Below are 19,649 nucleotides of genomic sequence, written 5' to 3'. Positions count from 1 at the left end.
TACACATTGCGGTCGGAGGAGGGGAGAGGCCCTTTAAAATCAACGCTCAGGCGCTCGAAGGGGCGAGTGGCTTTTATCAGGTGGGCCCTGTCTGGTCTATAAAAGTGCGGTTTGCACTCAGCGCAGACTTGGCAGTTCCTGGTCATGGTCCTGACCTCCTCAATAGAGTAAGGCAGGTTGCGGGCCTTGATGAAGTGGAAGAACCTGGTGACCCCTGGGTGGCAGAGGTCATTGTGGAGGGCCCGCAGTCTATCGATCTGCGTGCTGGCGCAGGTGCCACGCGATAGCGCATCCGGGGGTTCATTGAGCTTCCCAGGCCGGTACAAGATCTCGTAATTGTAGGTGGAAAGTTCGATTCTCCACCTCAAGATCTTGTCATTTTTGATTTTGCCCCTCTGCTTGTTGTTAAACATGAAAGCAACTGAACGTTGGTCAGTGAGCAGGGCAAATCGTTTTCCGGCCAGGTAGTGCCTCCAATGACGCACAGCCTCCACAATCGCCTGGGCCTCCTTCTCAACAGTGGAGTGTCTGGTCTCCGGGCCTTGGAGGGTTCGTGAAAAGAAGGCCACGGGTCTCCCCGCCTGATTGAGGGTAGCGACCAGGGCAAAGTCGGACGCGTCGCTTTCCACCTGGAAGGGGATGGATTCGTCCACTGCGTGGGTGGTGGCTTTGGCAATGTCTTCCTTGATACGGTGGAAGGCTAAGCGGGCCTCTGCCGTCAAGGGAAAAGAGGTGGACTTGATCAGCGGATTGGCCTTGTCCGCATAGTAGGGGACCCACTGGGCATAATAGGAGAAAAACCCTAGGCACCTCTTCAGGGCCTTGAGGCAGTGGGGCAGTGGGAGTTCCATAAGGGGACGCATCCGGTCGGGGTCGGGGCCGATGACTCCGTGTTCCACAACACAGCCAAGGATGGCGAGGCGGTTTGTGCGAAATATGCACTTCTCCTTGTTATATGTCAGGTTCAGGAGTTGGGCGGTGCGGAGGAATTTTTCGAGGTTTGCGTCATGGTCCTGCAAGTCACGGCCGCAGATGGTCACATTGTCCAGATATGGGAAAGTGGCCTGCAACGCATTTTGATCTACCATCCGGTCCATCTCCCTTTGGAAGACGGAGACCCCATTGGTGACGCCAAAGGGAACCCTAAGGAAGTGGTAGAGGCGGCCGTTTGCCTCAAAGGCAGTATACTGGCGGTCCTCAGGGCGGATAGGGAGCTGGTGGTACGCTGATTTCAGGTCAATGGTCGAGAAGACGCGGTACTGCGCGATCTGGTTGACCATATCAGCTATGCGGGGGAGTGGGTAGGCGTCCAGCAGGGTGTAGCGATTTATTGTCTGGCTGTAGTCGATGACCAGGCGCTGCTTCTCGCCGGTCTTAACGACCACAACCTGGGCTCGCCAGGGGCTGGTGCTGCCCTCAATAATCCCTTCCTTCAGGAGCCGCTCCACTTCGGTTTTAATGAAAACCCTGTCCCCGGCACTGTATCGCCTGCTCTTTGTGACGATGGGCTTAGAGTCGGGGGTGAGGTTAGCAAACAGTGGGGGGGGGTGACTGAGTGTGGAGAGGTTGCACCTGGTGCGCGGCGGGCAATTTGGGAGCTGCTGGCTGCGGACTGTGAGTGGGGGTAGGGGTCCACCGTACGCAATCGTAACACTTAAGGTGGCACTGAAAATCTAACCCCAGCAGGACGGCAGCGCAGAGGTCGGGCAGGACCAGAAGTTTAAAATGATCGTACACGGTCCCGTCTACTACGAGTGTCACTACGCAGTAGCCGCCGATGTCCGCCGACTGGGACTCGGAGGCCATAGAAATCCGCTGGTACGCAGGCAGGACTGGGAGAGAGCAACGCCGCACCGTGTCGGGGTGGATGAAGCTCTCCGTGCTCCCAGAGTCAAAAAGGCAGATTGTATCGTGGCCATTTACCTTAATGTCCATTGTGGAGCTGGCCAGCTGGTGCGGTCTCGCTTGGTCCAGTGTAACGGATGCCAGCGTAGGGGTCGGTGTGTCGCTGCAGGTATCAGATGAGGCGGTGTTGGGGGCCTGCTGCGTTCCGGCTGTCGTCCAAGATGGCGGCGTCCATGATCCCCATGTGGCTGGAGGCGGCCAAAATGGCTGCTGTACCGGTGGTTCGCACATGGCCGGGGAGGCCCAAGATGGCGGCCCGCATGGCCCACACGCGGCGCTGCTGGGGTTCGGGGTGGCTTTGGCCCTGCAGACGTTAGCGTAGTGTCCCTTCTTCCCGCAGCCCGAGCAGATCGCGTTTTTCGCCGGGCAGCGCGCTCTGGGGTGTTTTGCCTGGCCACAGAAGTAGCATTTCTGGCCTTGGGGCACTGCTGTCTGGCCTTGGGACACTGCTGCGGTAGTTGAGCCGTGGCTGGGGTGGCACGGCGCTATGAGGCGGTCCTACCGTGTCCCAGGCTGTCATTCCCCGCGGCGTCCACGGTGCAGAGGAGTAGGCATCCATGCCCCGGTAGGCTGCATCCAGTGATAGTGCGAGTTCAGAGGCCTTGTTGAGGTCGAGGTCACTCTGCTCCAACAGTCGCTGTCGGGTGTAATTGGATCTGTGGCCCGCTACAAAAGCGTCCCGGATAAGTTCCTCTATGTACACGGCGGCCTTTACATCCTTACAACCACAGGCCCGGCCAAGCACAGACAGTGCCTGAAGGTATTCCACGGTCGATTCCCCAGGTTGTTGTTTACGACTCCCCAGAAGGTGCCTGGCGTACACTTCGTTCACTGGGCGCGTGTACTGGTCCTTGAGGAGCTTGATAGCGTCCGCGTACGAGGTCGCGTCTTGGATGACCGAGTACACTTGGTGGTTCACTTTGGAGGTCAGGACATCCAGTTTGTCCTCGTCCGATTTGATTGCTGCGGAGGCGGTCAGGAATTTTTCGAAACACTTAAGCCAGTGAGTAAACTTGGTGGATGAGTCCGCCTCCCGATGATCTAAGTCCAGGCATGCTGGTGTGAGGATCTTCTCCATTATAAAAATTTTGTTAATAAAATTGATGCGCTATCAATTACTCGTAAAAGACTGAGAGTTAAGAGAGTAACTAAAGGCTTTTATTAACAAAAGAATGAAGGTCTGCCTCGAGTGGTCGACCGGTCCAGAATACAAAGGGGCTGGGGAGCAGTCACCTTTATACTAGGACTTGTGGGAGGAGTCAGCCGAGGCATGTCCAGGCATGTACACAGTGGAATACAAACAGTGGTTTACCACAATATGAAGATTAAAATCTTCCATGATTATAGCCGTACCTTTCTTACAAGCCTCTATTATTTCTTGATTTATTCTCTGTGCTACAGTGTGGCTACTGTTTGGGGGCCTGTAGACCACTCCCACCAGTGACTTCTTACCCTTATTATTTCTTATCTCCACCCAAACTGATTCTACGTCTTGATCTTCTGGGCCAATATCATTTCTCATTACTGCACTGATCTCATCCCTTATTAACAGAGCTACACCACCTCATTTTCCTTTCTGCCTATCCTTACGAAATGGCAAATACCCCTGAATATTCAGTTTCCAGCCTTGGTCACCTTGCAACCACGTCTCTGTAATGGCTATCAGATCATACACATTTATTTCTGTTTGTGCTGTCAACTCATCTATCTTGTTGCGAATGCTACGTGCGTTCAGATATAGAGCTTTTAATTTTGTCTTTTTACCATTTTTCCCTACTCTGACCCCTCTTTCTGATGCACTCTTATGTGTATACGCTCTGTCCCTTCCTGTCACACTCTGGTTATCATTACACCTATCGCTACCCTGCACTTTTGCCTTCTCATTTTTCATTGACTCTTTAAATTTCCGCTCAGCGTATCCCTGCCCCCCACTATTTAGTTTAAAGCCCTATGAGCCATGTAAAACAGGAAGGTCCCAGATTCGACCTCTTGGCCAAGTTCAGTTAGCTGATCTCGTTTGGGGTGCTACCAATTGGGGAGGGGAATGGTCGCGGTTCCCACTACTGATTGCTACTCAACAACACGAGATAAAAAGTGCGTTTGTGGACTTCCAGGGAATATCATGCTTGGCTTTGTTCCGGTCACAGTCAAGTGGCCTGCCGTTACTCAATTTCGAAGTTTACACGGGAAGAATGGTTACTTGGGTGAGGTAGCAGAGGGCGACTGTACCCTAACAAAGGCTGAGGTTCCTCAGAAACAGCGAGGGGACGGGAAAAAATTGGCAGAAAAGGATGGAAGAAAATATCTTGGAAAAACACCTAAACAGTTGGCTCAAAAAATGATTAAATAATTAACTGAACTGGGTTATGATTAGGGCAAGTGATTTGTTATCACTCAGAAACCATAATTTTCACTGCCTGTGGTACTCAGGCACATCTCACTGCACTTAAAAAAAAAAAAGAGCTTGCCTTTATATAGCGCCTTTCACATCCTCAGGACATCCCAAACCGCATCACAGCCAATGAATTACTTTTGAAGAGTAGTCACTGTTGTTATGTAGGCAAACGCGGCAGACAGTCTGCAAAGCAAGGTCCCACAAACAGCAATGAGAGAAATGAACAATCCATCTGCTTTGGTGGTGTTGTTGAGGAATAAATATTGGCCAGGAGAACTAAATTACAAAATGGAAGTGAAGGACGAGGGAAGGAAACTAAAGAGATGATTCATTGCAGCCATATTAGTCTGCAAAATTCCAGATGTCAGGGCCATAATGTTTTCTGGAATCTCAAGGTATGTCTCTGGATAGGGAACCCCTCTATAAACCCGAAGCTCTTTTTTAGTAAGCTTTCTTAAAAATGTTATTTTTAAACATGTTCCAGAAATAGTTGTCTGTTTGTGTGTGTAAACCTCTCTGCCTTTCTCTTCTCTATCTCTCTTTCCTCATTTAAGATGCTGCTTAAAACCTACTTCTTGGACCAAGCTTTTGTTCATCTGCCCTACTATCTCCTTATGTGGCTCATTTTGTTTGATAATGCTCCTATGAGGTGTCTTGGGACGTTTTACTACATTAAAGGCGCTAGATAAATGCAAGTTGTTGGTGTGTGTGTGTGTGGTGTGGTGTCTGTGTCTGTCTGTCCGTGTGTAAGCTTGCAGCTAAGCAAACTTTTGTAAACAGTTGTGTAAATCAAAGGAAATCAGAGGAAATCAGTCCCTGTCGGGTTTTCTAGTATTTTTCTTTCAGTGCTGTGGAACATCTGATTGAGAGATTTGGCTGTAGTTGAAGAACCTGATTCAAAACAGATGGACTATAACGTCATTCGTTCTCGCTTTGTGAATAGAGGGCCCAGCAGCATGGTGTTCTGCAAAGCCATTGGCAAAGTAACACAGCATTGTATTAATGAGTGGAAAATATGTTTTGTTTAAATGCAGGAGGTGATTGCCCTGAATGTGTTTTGTAGCATCTTCCAGTTCCACAACTGAAATTAAAGCCAGTAACCTTGGGGGATGCGGGTGGGGGGTGGTGGAGCTGAATCTCTGTTTTAAAAATTCATCGCACATCTCCTGTGTTTTGTGGATTTCTTGAAATTTCCGTCTCTCGGTTCATACTGACTCATGATGGTGTAGAGTTCCATGGCTTCTAGCAGCTTTTGCGTACCTTATCTATGTGTTCATTCTTGTGTGAGCTCAAACAGCGAGTGTTGGCTGCCAACTTCATTGCGGGGGAGTGTTACAACCCAGCCCGATCCTGTTCTCGCCAAAACCCTGCTTCCAGTGGAGTCATTTGATCATGAATAGGAATGGGAATACTGGCCGATAACCTGCCTCCCCCTTCCCAAGTCCAGGAATGCTGAGGCCAGCCGCAGTAACCCTACCACTGCCTAACTGAGATCAATGAACACTGATTAGAGCTTGGACCTGGGACCTTCTTGGTCTGTATGGCTCAGGCATGCACTATTTAGATGTACCAGGGCTTGCATACGTTTTCACTGTGGTGCAGTGGACAAAGGCAGCGTCTGTTGTGGGACTGTGCCATGCAGACCTGTATGCCCCAGGTCAACTCATTTGTGCTGAGTTGCTCAATAGCCTAGGCAGCAGTTGGGATCTTACAGTTGACCTCAGCGCCCTGAAAATCTGTCATGCTCTTCAGTTGTCCCCTGCTGAAAAATGCGTGGTGTGTGTGCGCGCACATGCACCAATTTCTCTGAGCCTGGACTCTCAAGCGAGGAGGGCAGAAACGAAGGAGCCCTCACCCCACGAAAAGTTGAATCCAGCAGCTTAAAAAAAATGTGCTTATGCAATATAATTGATGATTGGCATACAGATGTGATTTATATCCTATGCGTGGGCTGACCTAAGCACTCCTTTAGTACTTTGTCACTCACAACATACGAGAAATAAACAAACACGTTTGGTGTTATCTGTTTATGAAGTTTTCTCTGTGAAGTCTGGAGATTGAAGGTGATGTCAGTGCATGCTCTGTAATCAGAAATAAATGCTGGTTAGGACCACCCAGCAAACTGGTAGTGCAAGATCTGGAGGCTCTGTTGACTTGTCACTCAAAGCATAGTAGGGTTGTGGAACAAATTATGAGGGCAAGCCATCAAACAAATAGCCTGAATGGCTTCAAGCAGCGTATGTCTTGAGAACGTTGGAACAAGAGGAGGCCATTCAGCCCCTCGAGCCTGCTCCGCCATTCAGTTAGTACATGGCTGATCTGTACCTCAACTCCATTATCACACCTTTGCTTCATATCCCTTGATAGCCTTCCTTAACAAAAATCGATCTATCTTAGTCTTAAAAACTTCAATTTTCCCAGCATCCACAGCCTTTAGGGGGAGAGAATTCCAGATTTCTATTACCCTTTGTGTGGAAAAAGTGCATCCTGATTTCCCTCCTGAATGGGCTAGCTCTAATTTTAAGATTATGTTCCCTTGTTCTTGATTCCCCCACCAGAGGAAATAGATTCTCCATATCTACCCTATCAAATCCTTTCACCATTTTAAATACCTCGATCAGATCACCCCTCAATCTCCTATACTCGAGGGAGTACAAGCCACGTTTATGCAACCTGCCCTCAGAACGTAACCTTCTAAGCACCGGTATCATTCTGCTGACAGGCTTGTTGCCCATGGTGATGGCAATATTCTTGTTTAGGGTTCTTTATAATCCATGATTGAATGAAAAAAGAATAACTTGAAGTTTAAAAAGTATCTGCCAGTTGGCAGCTTGACTCTACAGTTTACCTCTGATAATTCAAAGTCAATCTTGCGATAAAAAAATTTGAACGAAACAACAAAAATAATACAGCAAAATAGGAATTCAGCATTTGGACCTTGAACATAATGCTGGTCTTTTTTAAAATTCGTTCCTGGGATGTGGGCTTTGCTGGCAAAGCCAGCATTTATTGCCCATTCCTAATTGCCCTTGAGAAGGTGGTGGTGAGCCGCCGCCTTGAACCACTGCAGTCCGTATGGTGATGGTCCTCCCATAGTGCTGTTAGGGAGGGAGTTCCTGGATTTTGACCCAGCGACGATGAAGGAACAGCGATATATTTCCAAGACAGGATGGCTTGTAACTTAGAGGGGAACTTCCCATGCGCCTGCTGCCCTTGTCCTTCTGGGTGGTAGAGGTCGCCGGTTTGGGAGGTGCTGTCGAAGAAGCCTTGGTGAGTTGCTGCAGTGCATCTTGTAGATGGTGCACACTGCAGCCACGGTGCACCAGTGGTGGAGGGAGTGAATGTTTAAGGTGGTGGATGGGGTGCCAATCAAGTAGGCTGCTTTGTCCTGATGGTGTTGAGCTTCTTGAGTGTTGTTGGAGCTGCACTCATCCAGTCAAGTGAAGAGTATTCCATCACACTCCTGACTTGTGCCTTGTAGATGGTGGAAAGGCTTTGGGGAGTCAGGAGGTGAGACACTTGCCGCAGAATACCCAGCCTCTGACCTCCCCTTGTGGCCATAATACTTATGTGGCTGGTCCAGTTAAGTTTCCGGTCAGTGGTGACCCCCAGGATGTTGATGGTGGGGGATTAAGTGATGGTACTGCTGTTGAATGTCAAGGGGCAGTGGTTAGACTCTCGCTTGTTGGAGATAGTCATTGCCTGGCACTTGTGTGTCACGAATGTTGCCTACCGCTTATCAGCCCAAGCTTGAATGTCGTCCAGGCCTACTGGACTGAGACCAATGTGAGTAACCAAATGACTTATCTGACAGAACTGATGAATGAGGTTCCATTGTACTGTGCTCCACTATGTAAGGGAGCTTCATGTACAGGGTCTCGGCTATTAACTTCTGGAACTGCTCATATGTGTATACAGCACAGGGAATAGTATATATTTAGTTTCTATTATGTTGGTTTGCCAGTAGTTTTTAACTGTGGGCCAATATTTCTATCTTTCTTAATTGAATTCTTGTTAATCTATGGAGAGACTAATGGAATCTTAAACAGTTCAGTGACTGACTCTGCTCCAACAGCCTCTTGTAGGACTATAGGACTAGAAGTGGATTTTTAAAAATAGTTTCCTTGTGGGCGAGGAGGAGAAGGGGTGATTCTCCGGGCCTCTCAAGGAACCCTTGGGTAGCCCTGTCTTGGGCTTCACACCCTCCCTCAATTTCGTCCTGACCCCACCTCGCAACCACTTACCTGAGACTGTTCTTCCAGGTCCCCGGCAGCGGCCTCCTGCTGCCTGACATCCTGCTTCCTGCCATGTTTGGGCGGGACCTATGCTACGGAGATCCGGACAGTTTGTAATCTCCTTATAGCCCCTCCTCGCTCACACGACTCCTGCCTCTAGTTAAAATAAACCCTATTAAGTACTGAGTGTGAGTGTTTTTTCTTGTTGGTCTTTCTGTCTAGAGGTCCTGCAGTGTTACACTGGAGCCCTATCTCTGCATAGCTGTTGTCTAAAACTGTCTCTGTGGTTGACAGTTCAGGAAGTTCTACGGAATTACTGCATAAATGTGGATTACTCATGTCTATGTAGCTTGAAAAAGGATGGAAACTAAAATAAGATCTTCAAAAATAAATTCTCAATTAAAAAAAAAAAAAATCAGTATTTGTTCCTCTCCCACAATTTTTTCCGCTCCCTGAAGGCAACGGCTCATCCAAGTTCCATGCACACAGCAGCATTCTGGTAACTGACCTAACCGGCCATTTGAGCCCAGACAGTAGGGCTGGAATTTTCTGGGGGAAGACGGGTTGGGGGCGGGGATGGCGGCTCTGATGTGGTCGGGAAACCCGGGAGTTTGGATTCCCGCAGGCCCAGCAGACCGTAATGGCAGGGCCTGATTTCAATGTGAGGCCTTGGATTCCCGCCCGCAGCAAGCCAGATTGAGAGGCTGGCTGGCTGCGGGTGGGTGGGCTTGCGGCCGCACAGAGCAGTAAGGGAGGGTTTGCGTGAGGACCGTGGGCTGAGCAATGGTTCGGGATTGGGCGGGGGTGGGGGAGGAGAGAGGATCGAGGGCTGGTCAATGGATCGGGAGTGGGTGGGGGAGAGTGGATTGGGCCGGGCAGACGAACGGGAAGGGGTTAAAGAGAGGACCGGGAATCGGGGCCAGGGAAAGGATCGGAGGGTGGGGGGGGGGGGGGCGGTGCGGGGGGGAGAGAGGATCGGGGATTGGGCCGGGCAGATGATTGGGCCGGTGTTTGGTGGGGGAGCTAGAGAGGACTGGGGATCGGGGCCAGGGAAAGGATCGGAGGGTGGGGGGAGGGGTGGGGGGAGAGAGAATTAGGGGCTGGGGAATGGATTGGGGGTGGGGGGGAGAGAGGATCGGGGATCGGGCCGGGCAGACGTTTGGGGCGGGGTGGGGGTAGAGAGGACTGGGGATCGGGGCTGAGGAAAGGATCGGGGGGGTGGGGGGGAGAGAAGATCGGGGATCGGGCCGGGCAGACAATTGGGGTGGGGTTTGGGGGGGGGCGGGGTAGAGAGGACTGGGGATCAGGGCCGGGGAAAGGATCAGGGGGTGGTCAGCCAGGGATCAGGCCGTGCCGTTAAAAGGAATGGGGGGGGAATGGTGGGGGAGGTCAGGTAGAGATGGGGGGTGGAGAGAGAAGATCGGGGCTGGCCACCGAGGATCGTGGCTGGCCTCAGCATCATCGCTGGGTGGGGGAGGCCTGGGAAGGTGATCAGAGGCCACGTTGGGGGGGGGCTGGGGGGAGAGGGGGGTCACTGAATCAGGGGGGTGGGTTAGGTAAGGACCCTGGATCTAGGAGGTTAAAAAGAGGCTTCCAGCCTCATTATAATATTTAAGTTGAAGTTCCGCCCCCTGGGAGCAGATTGGTCACCCCCCCCCCCACTGTCCCGCCTCCATTAAAACCGGAAGTGGGCGGGTTGGAGGCGTGTTCAGGTTGGAAATCCCATTTTTAACCATTTAACTACCCCCATGCTCCAAGCCCACCCATTTTTCTCGGTTTGTGTTTGCAGATAGAGGGAGCTTTACAATAATTTAATCTTTTATTTTAATAGTGTCACTAAGCTAAGCCTATTGCACATTCCAACAAAGTTTTTGTTTCTTAAAAAAGGATACTGTACTCTTTTTATAATCCAGGAATAGAATCAGAATGTCTGATTAAATGGCATCAAAGGAGATGTTTTTGCAGATTGTTCAGCTATGGAGTCCATCACACCCAGTCTACATACACATGGGGGATTGATTTTAACTCCGGGGCTGGAACATGGACCAACGAGCAGCTAGCTTGTCCGGGAACGGTAACGGGGAGGCTCGACCGATTGTTTGCCGCTTGCCAACATCCCTACCAAAACGGCTGGGAAGTTGGTGGGAAACGACTGTCTGGCTGTTAAAATTGGGCAGCTGGGAGGTGAGTGCTGGAGACCAGGGGTAAATGGATCAGAGCAGCTCCGGAAGGGAATCGGGGGGTGGTCGGGGTGGAGAAGCCTGGGGCAGGGAAGGCTCAAGGTTTCCCTGTGGGGCTTGGACTGCACCTCCTGGCCCACAAGGAAACCACATAAATTGAAGAAATGTCCTTACTGGGCCTCTTCTGGCACTTGATACAGCTCCCGACAGCTTTGGCCTGGTGGGGAAACCACCACTGCTCCACTGCTCAGGCCCCTGATAAAAATAGCAGTCGGTCCATGACAACGTCTCCGGAGCTGGATCTGCATATTTAAAGAAGGCCTCCGCTGGCTTCCAGCAGGTGTTCTTGCTGCCTGCAATTTAAAATTGCAGTCGGCCAGATTAGGGAGGCAAGCGAGTGGGTAAGTGCCCCCCCCCACTCATGAGCTTTCCAGGAGGAAGGGCAGGGTTACCATCAAGAGCAGAAATCCTGACTGATTTTTTTCCTCTTCCCCCCCCCCCTCCAATCTAGTTCAGGGCTCTGAAGCTAATTGTAGCATTGCAATTACTGCTCCAACTGAGATCAGCACAGTCCACTGATGTAACCTGGAACTTTCCCGGTCCCCAAGGCTTAGTGCTACACCAGCCAGTGCCCTTACCGCACTACGCTAATGGGGATCTTGTAATGTTCCTTGCATGTATAAGAATAACACTTTAAAATTAAAATGACTGTATAACCCATTGTGACCACTGACCTTCACGCCTAAATTCTCAATACGCATTCCTGCTGGGCGAAACTTGTCTGGGAGTGTGAATTTGTATAAATGGCGCACAACGTACATTTGAATCGCTATTCTAAGAATTCGTGGTGCTGTCTCTCCCCTTCCTCATGTTTCATGCTGCGTTCCCATATTAACTAAAATATTTTAATAATTCTTGTATTGACATTGCTTTATCATATCTTTGAAATGTCTCAAAACACTTCACTTAGTGAAGTGACTGTTTTTAACGTACCATTATGCTCCAACAATGCCACACAACTAACAGTGAGACAAATGACCAGTTAATCTGCTTTTTGGTGGTATTGTTAGAAGGAGAAATGCTGATCAGAACACTGGGAGACCTCACTGATCTTTGAATGTTAATCCCCATCTTTGATGGGATGGAGTGCTTTCTCTCTCCCCTCTCATCCCCTGCTCCTCTTTTATACAATGACACAAGAATATTTAGTGGCTGAACTATTTCCTGCTAGCTCTGGTCACCTCCTACCTGTCAGATGAGGAGTAGGGTCATACAGCTGACTGAACCTGAAGCCACCGCTCTACAGTATGAGGTAGGAGGTGCTCTTTTCAAGTTGGGAATGGTACAAGGAACTTTACATCTAACTGCTATCCCTGAGCTACGAGTAACTGAAAAGGGCTCCCTTCCCCAACACTAACATCAGCTTAAAATCCATATTACAACATGCAATATTGATGAAAATTCTTAAAAAATATATTAATTCTAAAAATGAAAATCTTTCTTTTGAACAAATACATTGATAAGCATTCTTTTAAACAAGATGTTGCTTTATGTGCTGTACTATATTAATAAATATATATACTTTCTTGTTTGTTAAGCAGGGTGACCTCATGATGGGAAGATAGCCCAGAATTTGCTACTTTGACTCACAGAAAGCTTGCCCTGATGTTGACAGTAAGCATGGGTAAGTAAATCCTTCTGTCTCCTTCATTTATTTTCAAACCTGTAAAACAAAACCAGTACTTACGGGGAACACACAGCCTCGTCAGCTTCCGAAAGAGAAACAAGTCATTTAGGAAACTGTTAGATGCTGTAATGGGAAGCTAGAACTGTAGAGGTTATTGCACAGAGGGAGGTGATTTGGCTCATTATGCCTACTTTTTGAAAGCAAAGGGTAGGTATTCTGGAAGAGATCAAATGGGCCAAAATGCCTCCTTCATCCTAACCTTTCTTGTGGGTCTGAGTGGCCTGTTTTGTTTTGTTTGTTCCCTGGGTGCCATTCCGGTGGTTACCTAGCTGCTTGTGAACAGAGCCACGTTATGCATGTGCACAGTGCGTTTTGTTTAATGCTTTGCTTTCATCCGGTTTTGGACTTACAAAAGATGGGCAACCTCGGTGCAGTGGGCCCTTCGACTACACAACAGGGAGTTGAGGATCTGATGTTGGAGAAATGGGGTCCCGGTGGTGTATGGGTGAAGGCACTTGTGTTAAAAAAAACATAAAGTATGCCCTAAAGAAGATGCTACTAGTTTTATTACTAGGATTTCATTAAAGAGTAAAGATCATTTAAATGATCCCGGGGACAAAAATCCTGAAGCCCCACTCCACCCCTCCAAGTGCACAGGGGTAGCACTCTGTTTGCTACTATACCCTGCTGTTAACCCTGTATCAAATTGGAACAGGGTTATTTCCATTGTTATGTCCATGTCAGTCAAGACACAACAGAGCTAATCGATGCTCCTGCCTCATCTAGACATGGGAGCAGATGACTTGCCTACATTCCCCATTCACCCCACACTGAGTTTGGGCTACAGGTTGCATGGGGCTGAAACCCAGCAGATTCATGCTCTGCCCCAAGGGAGATCCACCTGCTTTACTCTTATCTACTGCCTCTAGGAATTAAATTAAAAAATTGTTCCTGGTATGTGGGCATCGCTGGCAAGGTCAGTATTTATTGCCCATCCCTAATGGCCCTTGCGGAGGTGGGCCCCCTTGTATTATGTTCACTTAATGAACAATTATAATTCTCTCTCTCTCTCTCTCTCTCGCCTGCTCTCCCTCTCTGTCTCCCTCTCTCTCCCTCTCCCTCTCACTCTCTCTCACTCTCTCTCTCTCTCTCTCGCCCTCTCTCGCCCTCTCTCGCCCTCTCTCTCGCCCTCTCTCTCGCCCTCTCTCCCTCTCTCTCGCCCCCTCTCTTTCTCTCTCGCCCTCTCTCTTTCTCTCTCTCTTGCCCTCTCTCTTTCTCTCTCGCCCCCTCTCTCTCTCGCCCTCTCTCTCTCTCACCCTCTCTCTCTCTCGCGCCCTCTCTCGCGCCCTCTCTCGCGCCCTCTCTCGCGCCCTCTCTCGCGCCCTCTCTCGCGCCCTCTCTCTCGCCCTCTCTCTCTCTCTCTCTCTCTCTCTCTCGCGCCCTCTCTCGCGCCCTCTCTCGCGCCCTCTCTCGCGCCCTCTCTCGCGCCCTCTCTCTCGCGCCCTCTCTCTCTCGCGCCCTCTCTCTCTCGCGCCCTCTCTCTCTCGCGCCCTCTCTCTCGCGCCCTCTCTCGCGCCCTCTCTCGCGCCCTCTCTCGCGCCCTCTCTCGCGCCCTCTCTCTCGCGCCCTCTCTCTCTCGCGCCCCCTCTCTCTCGCCCTCTCTCTCTCTCGCCCTCTCTCTCTCTCTCTCTCTCTCTCGCCCTCTCTCTCTCTCTCTCGCCCTCTCTCTCTCTCTCTCTCGCCCTCTCTCTCGCTCCCTCTCCTCTCTCTCTCTCTCTCTCTCTCTCACCCTCTCTCTCTCTCTCTCGCCCTCTCTCTCTCTCTCGTCCTCTCGCCCTCTCTCTCGCCCTCTCTGTCTCTCTCTCTCGCCCTCTCCCCCCCTCTCTCTCTCTCGCCCTCTCTCTCTCTCGCCCTCTCTCGCTCCCTCTCTCGCCCCCTCTCCCTCTCTCTCTCGCCCTCTCTCTATTTCTCGCCCTCTCTCTATTTCTCGCCCTCTCTCTCACTCGCCCTCTCGCTCACTCGCCCTCTCGCTCTCTCGCCCGCTTGCTCACTCGCCCTCTTGCTCACTCGCCCTCTTGCTCACTCGCCCTCTTGCTCACTCGCTCTCTTGCTCTCTCGCCCGCTTGCTCACTCGCTCTCTTGCGCTCGCTTGCTCTCTTGTTCCCTTTCTCGTTCACTCTCACGCACTCGCTCTCTCGCTCATGCAGCATGTTGACGGTTTAAAAATTGCAGCTGATAGCGACCACGTGGTTCTCTTGCTATTGGTTGCAGTTACTAATATAAACTGCCCGAATTACATTGTTCTGTTTGAGGAGTTGCTGCTCGATTCGCCAACGTCACTTCTGCTTGGCTTCTAATGAACATTGCCGGTTGGTGAAAATATCAATGGAGAACCATTAGGCCGGTGTCGTGCCATCCCTAAACCAATGCAACAGTGATAAAGCACCTTGAAATATGATCTAATACAGACTACTAGTGTGGCTTTGGGTTTTTTCTTTTACTGTAGTTTTTGTTTCAGTAATGTGGCACACCCCCTGGAGAGATGAGAAGAGAGTGTATTTTGATGCTTTGGCAACATAAGATGTACCTTATCATGCCAATAAAGCGATTTGAATTGTGAGTGTTCTATAATAAAAGGATAGCACCTCACCCTGCAACATAGCATTTTCAATGACTGCATTGCTTTCGAGCACTAAATATCATCCACCTGCTTTTTAATAGCAAATCTGATGAGAGCCAAATTACATTAAAAACATTTCTCTTTTCACCCCTCACAGTTCCCAAATTAATTTCCACTAGACTGACTTCCTGACCACAGCAAGCTATTCCTCTCACAGCCCAGATCATGCCATACATGGTGTTATTGTCCTGAAACACTTCACTATTTCATGCACAGGACACTTTTCCTTCGTTAGAAGCTATTTTGACTGATTCTTAAATGACATTAACACTCCTCCCTCCCCCTCCAATTTCCCCCCACCTCTCCTGAGGGTGGGGAGTTATGCAGCATTGAGAATTATCCAGTCCCTGGCCCAAGTGATTGTCGACAGTTCATTCAACTATAGGGTGAGTTGACCCTGCATCTCAGTCACTATTTATTTCATTAACTTATGACACATAGACTGGAGTACTTTCCATGTTTTCCACAGTAGTCTATTTACACAAGAGTGAATGTGAACACATCCTGCAGGACCAATGATGGAAGCCAAAATCTTTGTTATATCAACAGTAGAATGGGAAGTAGGACCCATTTTAAAAGATAGCAACCTCCCAATGGGATGGGGGCAGGGACAGTCATGGAAAATCTTCTCAATTAAATGTATATCCCTCTGTCAGACTTCATTAAACCTCAGAAAACTAGAGCTTGACAATTTACTTCTTTGCTTTCCTTTTTCCTGTTTCAGTTTTTTAAAATTCTCTCACCTTAATGCTTGTCACATCTCTCACATTCAAGTTTCACTCATTTTGGTTTAAAGATATAGGGGGAAAAATTTGGTGGCGCCCCCTTTGGGGCACTAACTTCACCAGCACCCCGAAAAAGTTAGTGCCCCTGCGCCGTAGATTCAGTGGTAGTGCCCCAAGCAGGAGGCGGGACACTACTGGAAGCGCTCCCCCTCCTTCCCGGGGCGCTACAAGTGAATATTGCAGCGCTATGTACAACAGCGCCACGTGCATCAGCACGTAGCGCCGCAATATTGCAGGCCACCCTCCCCTGACTAAAGGGGAGGGGCCTAGCGCTGCGCACACCGGGGGCCCTGCTGGACCACCGGGGAGCGGGATGCCGGGAAAGCAGCCCGGCACTCAAGAGGAGTGCCGGGCTGAGCGATCGCGACTGGCACCCTGAATAAAAAAGGGGAAGGGGGCAGGCGCTGGCAGTCGGCCAAAAAAAATGGCCGCCCGACACCTGCCCTTTAACTTGAGCCGCCGCGGCTGCACAAACGCCACCCTGACCTCGTTGGACATGGCGTCCGGCGATAGGTCAGGGGGCGTAACTGAAGTTTGCGGCCGGGGCGCAAGCGGGGCGCTGTGCACGGTGATGACGTCATCGCCAGAGACGCAGTGCCGCGGGGTGCTACTGGCTACCGCTGCCGCTAACCTCCCGCTGAATTTTGCAGGAGGCGTTAGTGGCACTGCGCCCGGGCGCTAGGTGCTTTGTGCCCCGCTGGGGGCGCTAACGGGAGGTGCAAAGCAACCCAATTTTTCTCCCATAACTGCCACCAAAGATTTCAACTCATAAGTTAGAGAGTTACTGCATTGTTGGCGGTGCCCTACATTGAATAAGATGTGAAACTGAGGTTTCATCTGCCTATTCTGGTTGGATGTTAAAATATTTGAAGAAGAGCTAGGAGTCCTCCTACAGGCCTGGTCAACATTCCTCCTTCAACCTGTGTCACGTGAAAACAGATTAACTGGTCATAGCTGTTGTGGGATCTTGCTGTGCCCATAATGGCTGCCGTGTTTGCCTATACAGCAACAGGCACTGTAGTTCAGTCACCCATTGGGTGAAGTCCAAAGATGTGCGGGTTAGGTTGATTGGCTATGATAAATTGACCCTTAGTGTTAGGGGGATTAAATACGTGGGGTTACGGGGATCGGGTGGGATATGTGTCGGTGCAGGCTCGATGGGCCGAAATGGCCTCTATCTGCACTGTGGGGTTTCTGTGATTCTGTGAAATGCTAAGGGACATTTGCGAGAGATGCGATAAGGTGAATATATTAATAATCTTACGTCAGTGTGCACTTCCTGTCAACTTTTTCCATGATAAATTCCTTTGTACATCATTATAATGGAACTACTTATGTAAGCTTGTCACACCGTAAATACACTCTACTACCAGTGAAGGAACTGCAGTGCCACGCTGGCAGGAGAGTGCAATTACAGCAGCACAAGTTTACATTGTTTCCATTTTTAATGTGAACATAAGTTATAATGGAAATATAAAAATAAGGGCAGAAAGTACAACTTTAAAATTGGGACTTAATTACGTCTGTGTGCCCTGGTTTAAATATCCCTCGCCCGATTCAGCTGTAGACTACACTTGATCTTGGCTTCCTGTGCAAGGCCACAGGAGAACGCCTGGTATAGATGAAAAAGATTAAGGGGTGTTCTAATCAAGGTGTTTAAAATGTTAAAAGGATTCGATTGGGTAGATACAGAGAAATTATTTCCTCTGGCGGTGGAATCAAGAACAAGAGGATATAATCTTAAAATTAGAGCCAGGCCATTTTGGAGTGAAATCAGGAAGTACTTTTTCACACAAAGGGTAATGGAAATCTGGAATTCTCTCCCCTAAAGGCTGTGGATGCTGGGTCAAATGGAGCTTTCAAAACTGAGATTGATAGATTTTTATTGGGTATGGGTATGAAGGGATATGGAGCAAAGGCGGGAAAATGGAGTTGAGGTGCAGATCAGTCATGATCTAATTGAGTGGCAGTGTAGGCTTCAGGGGCTGAATGGCCTACTCCTGTTCCTATGAAAATCTTTACTCAATCTTTTGTCCACCCCTCAAAAAAATCTCCCTGCTGAAGTGCGTATGGTATTCTTGACAACGAGGTTTGTCCTGTGATGTTTACAGCAATTTGGCCTGTTTTTTATCAAATTACCAATTACTTGCATTTTTCCTGCTGAAGTGTTCCCAGCAACTGGTGCCACAACAACATTTTAAGAATAACTTGTAGTTACTGTGTAACTTTGAGACAGGTGATAGCATTTTAGCTATGTGGGTTCTGCTTTATGCAGCACAGTCTGTCTCCAATACCCAGTAGCAGTTTTTTGGGGAAGTGGAAATTTGTTGCCTTTGAGAAAAGTAACGTTTATTCCTCCATGAACTATTTGTATAGATCAACAACTTGCATTTCTATAGCATCTTCTGCCTCGTGAAACACCCCAAGGTTAAACGAGAGTTAAGGAGGCTTTTGAAGTGAAGTGAATGAGAGAGGTAGCAAGCTGAACGAGTTTAGGGAGAGAATCCCAGAGTGCATGTGGTGATTTTTTTTTTAAAAAAAGCACAATTACTGGAAATCTGAAGTTTAAAACAAAAACTGCTGGGATTGAGCAACTGGATAAGTCACCACCTGAAAGAAAACACAGGTTCTTGATTTAGGAACATAAGAATTGCCAGAAGGGAAAAAAACAAAGTCCATTTAATTCGCTTTCTACCATCCTGGTATTTGCATGATACAATAATAATGGTGTTAAAGATGATCATGGCAATCAATCTGTATCAATTAGTCTACAACAGATATTAGGTGAGGAAAACCAGCCATAGTGGAAAGCTTTGGGAACCATAGGTCTAAAGCCACCCATTCCTCCCAAGCACGCTATACAGACCATGGCCCGGATTTTTGCGGTCAGCGGCGAACGAACGGCGCTCGCTGTTCATTACACTTACAGCTGCTCACAGATTTTATCATAGGCTTTTGAGCGGCTACTTACAGTCATCGGGTGTCCGATACAGCGCGGCGCCCTCTACAGGGGATCTGGGACCTGTGTGAACAGGGAAAGCAACAGCGTGTCTCTTCAACCAATCAGATTGAAGAATCCTCACTGAGGCATGAGAGTCTAAACCAGGAAGTGCAAGTAAAATCATGTACAGAAAGCAAAATAAAGAGCGGGAAAGAAAGATGGGATTAAGAGAGCGAGATAAAAAGAGATAGAAAGAAAAAGTAAGGAAAAATGTAATTTAAAAAAAAATCTGCAACAATAATAAAATTCTAAAGGAATGAGATTCCACACTTGTAAAATTAAATTTTCAGTTCCAGAGAGGTTGTTTGGCAGTAATTAAGACTTATCACACGAATGTAAACTTGGAGGTATAGTGAACAGTGAGGAGGATAGTGATAGACTTCAAGAGGACATAGACAGGCTGGTGGAATGGCGGACACGTGGCAGATGAAATTTAATGCAGAAAAGTGTGAAGTGAAACATTTTGGTAGGAAAACGAGGAGAGGCAATAGAAACTAAAGGGTACAATTCTAAGGGGGGTACATGAAAGACCTTGGGGTAAATGTGCACAAATCGTTGAAGGTGGCAGGACAGGTTGAGAAAGCGGTTAAAAAGGCTTACGGGATCCTGGGCTTCATAAATAGAGACATAGGGCTGGATTTTCATTCAGAAGTCGGGTTGGAGGCGGGATTACACCTTTCGGGGTTGTAGTCCCGCCTCCATCGAGATGCGGCCAATCCACGTGATTTTAACTTGATTGACCTTGTTGAGCTCGCTCAGCAGGCCAATTAAGGGCCACCCG

At 48.9% G+C, this 19,649-nt stretch overlaps 1 protein-coding gene across 2 annotated transcripts in view; it reads left to right on the top strand.

Moving 5' to 3' along the window:
• Positions 1-19,649, top strand: part of map3k22 (mitogen-activated protein kinase kinase kinase 22) — a 157,643-nt gene that overhangs the window by 24,273 nt on the left and 113,721 nt on the right. The window contains exon 2 of one of the 2 annotated variants that reach the window (XM_085992505.1): positions 12,317-12,399. In XM_085992505.1, the coding sequence (XP_085848631.1) occupies positions 12,381-12,399 (19 nt within the window). In that variant the 5' untranslated portion in view covers positions 12,317-12,380. Of the gene's footprint in view, positions 1-12,313; positions 12,400-19,649 lie in introns of both variants that reach the window. The other variant, XM_085992506.1, reaches the window with a different exon arrangement.

The sequence above is a fragment of the Somniosus microcephalus genome, chromosome 7, assembly GCF_052327205.1.
Source record: "Somniosus microcephalus isolate GS21.2 chromosome 7, FLI_Smic_1.0, whole genome shotgun sequence".
Lineage (NCBI taxonomy): Eukaryota > Metazoa > Chordata > Chondrichthyes > Squaliformes > Somniosidae > Somniosus > Somniosus microcephalus.
The sequence above is the reverse complement of the archived record's forward strand: the minus strand, read 5'-3'. Positions and strand labels throughout refer to the sequence as shown.